Genomic DNA, 2,362 nt, shown 5'->3' on the forward strand with positions numbered 1-2,362 from the left:
CAACAAAACATTTAGCCAAATTTCAATTATTTCACCCCAGTGAAATTAGATAACTATGTGATAAGCATAATTTCAGATAATAATTTTCTTTAGTGGCCAAAAAATTGTTATTATGCAATTCTTACAAGGCCCCCTTTACCCCAAACTAAAAGGAAACGAGTTCAATTTGAAATAGTAATATGAATTACTAGTGGTAAGGAGATAAGCTGTCAACTCAAAGGCAGAAGGTTTGCATCTACCAACTGTTCCATGAGAGAAAGATGGACAGTCTGCTCCCTTGCTATTTACTGCCTCTAAAAACCCACTGGAGGGTTAGCTCTGAATCACTTCTGACTCAATTGCACATAACAACAGCAACACCACCTTTATGGGGCTAGATTGCTCCAGATTTGCATTCCTCTTCATTTCTCTCATTCTGTTACTCAGTTACTACAACCTAGAACTAAATCTGAGGATTTTCTGCAAATCTTTTCTTTCTAGATTTACAGTGACAGTGATTTGAGTCCCATTTCTACTTTTATAAAAATATATTTTAGAGAATGTTATAATTGTTAAAGTATTAATAACTTAAATGAAGGGGGGGCAATTACACCTTTCATTTACTGAGTTATGTAATCAATTTCATTATATCTGGACAAAACGTGGATAGCCAAGGTATGTACACAGGGCTTCTCGGTAACCTCGTCAGCAAGAGCACCATTAATGATGATGTAGATTATTATTATCAGCAGTTTACTGAAATTAGTTTAAAATTGGGTTTGTTATTAGCATATCACAGATTACCTTTTTATTGATGAACTTTGGAATTAATCCCGAAGTTTCAAGATCATGCTTGTCTCCAGTTTGTTTGTCCACATAAATTGGTTTAGGCTTTTTTGCAACTCCCATAATGATATCTGCTGCATTTGTATTTACAAAATTTTTTCCACTCTGTACTCCCATAACAGGATGTTCACATCTCCGAGGTACAGGGGGTTTTCTGGGTCCACTCCAATCAAACTTTTTTTCTGTTAATCATAACATTTAATTGATAACATTAAAACTATAAAAATTGTTCCTCAGTACTATTTACTATGTTCAGATGTAGTGCCATTAATCTATTTGAGTTTTACTAGTATATGAAAAAGTTTAACATAAACAGCCATAATCATAATAATAATAAAAACTGCATTTTCAAAATCTAGTTAAAATAAATTAATACCTTTTAAGTTAAAATCATAGAATAAAAATGTTTAAAATCAAATATAATAAAAAGCACAAAAGTACTAAAATCAAACACAGAATGATGACCACCTGAAATCATGTTATTAATGTTTTTATTATTTTTTTAAGAGGAGAAGAAACTGAATGCATTTATTGTTTGCAAGTAAAAATGATAGACGAAGACAGGACATTTGCAATAAGAATATTTCAGTTTGAAATATTACATATAGGGAATAACAAAGTATCAGAGGAAGAAAAATTAAATCTGGTTACTATATGGGAATACGGTAATGTTTTTTTCCCCCAATAATGTTTTTATTATTTTAAAAGAAGCATTTCCTTAACTTATTACTTAAGTATTTCCTTATTTCAATAAGAAATATTCCATTTTCCTATTTAAGTCAGTTTAGAAAAAAGCAGTAGAGTATGTGACATAAAAAGAGGATCATTGTTGTTGTTGTTTGATGCCGTCGAGTTGTAGACGGCTCGTAGCAACCCTATGAACAAATGGCCTGAGCACTAAAAAAGAGGGTAGAGAGTAATTAATTGTTCACCAAGCAGACTGTATTTGATGGTGCAAGCATTTTGAACTATATCTTGGACTTATCGATGGAGGCTCCATGTCCAGCACCACATTATCTTATTAGCCATCTTATTACTTACTCATCACTTGTTGTTACTATGTGCTACTTAGAGGGCTATTACTCATAGTGATCCTATGAACAATGGTTCTGAAATTTGCCCTATCCTGAGCCAACCATTTGTCTTTCACAGTCACTGTGTCAATTCATCTCATCCAGAGTCTTCATCTACCATACTGTACCTCCACACTTCCAAGCATGATGTCCTTCTCCAAGAACTGGTACCTCCTGGCAACATGCCCAAAATATGTGAAACTGAGCTTCAAAATCTTTGCTTCCAAGGAACAACTTGGTTTCACCTTCTCCAAAATAGATTTATTTGTTCACCTGGCGTCCATGATATGTTCAACACTCTTCTCCAGCATCAGAACTCAAAAGAATAAATTCTTCTGCCATCATTATTCACTTTAAGCTCTTTAATGCATAGCAAGCAATTGTGAAGGCACACCTTAGTCTCTAAGACTGATATAGTTGGTCTTTAGCACTCTAGAGACCCTTGATAGCAAATATTTCCAATG

The 2,362-nt window shown here is 33.6% G+C and overlaps 1 protein-coding gene across 1 annotated transcript in view; it reads right to left on the reverse strand.

The window, feature by feature from the left end:
* ENKUR (enkurin, TRPC channel interacting protein) overlaps window positions 1-2,362 on the reverse strand; it is a 54,773-nt gene that overhangs the window by 18,059 nt on the left and 34,352 nt on the right. The window contains exon 3 of the mRNA XM_006887064.1: window positions 784-1,007. Coding sequence (XP_006887126.1) covers window positions 784-1,007 — 224 coding nt within the window. The remainder of the gene's footprint in view (window positions 1-783; window positions 1,008-2,362) is intronic.

The sequence above is a fragment of the Elephantulus edwardii genome, unplaced genomic scaffold (assembly GCF_000299155.1).
Source record: "Elephantulus edwardii isolate Elephantulus edwardi_28Jun2011 unplaced genomic scaffold, EleEdw1.0 scaffold00054, whole genome shotgun sequence".
NCBI classification, from domain to species: Eukaryota; Metazoa; Chordata; class Mammalia; order Macroscelidea; family Macroscelididae; genus Elephantulus; species Elephantulus edwardii.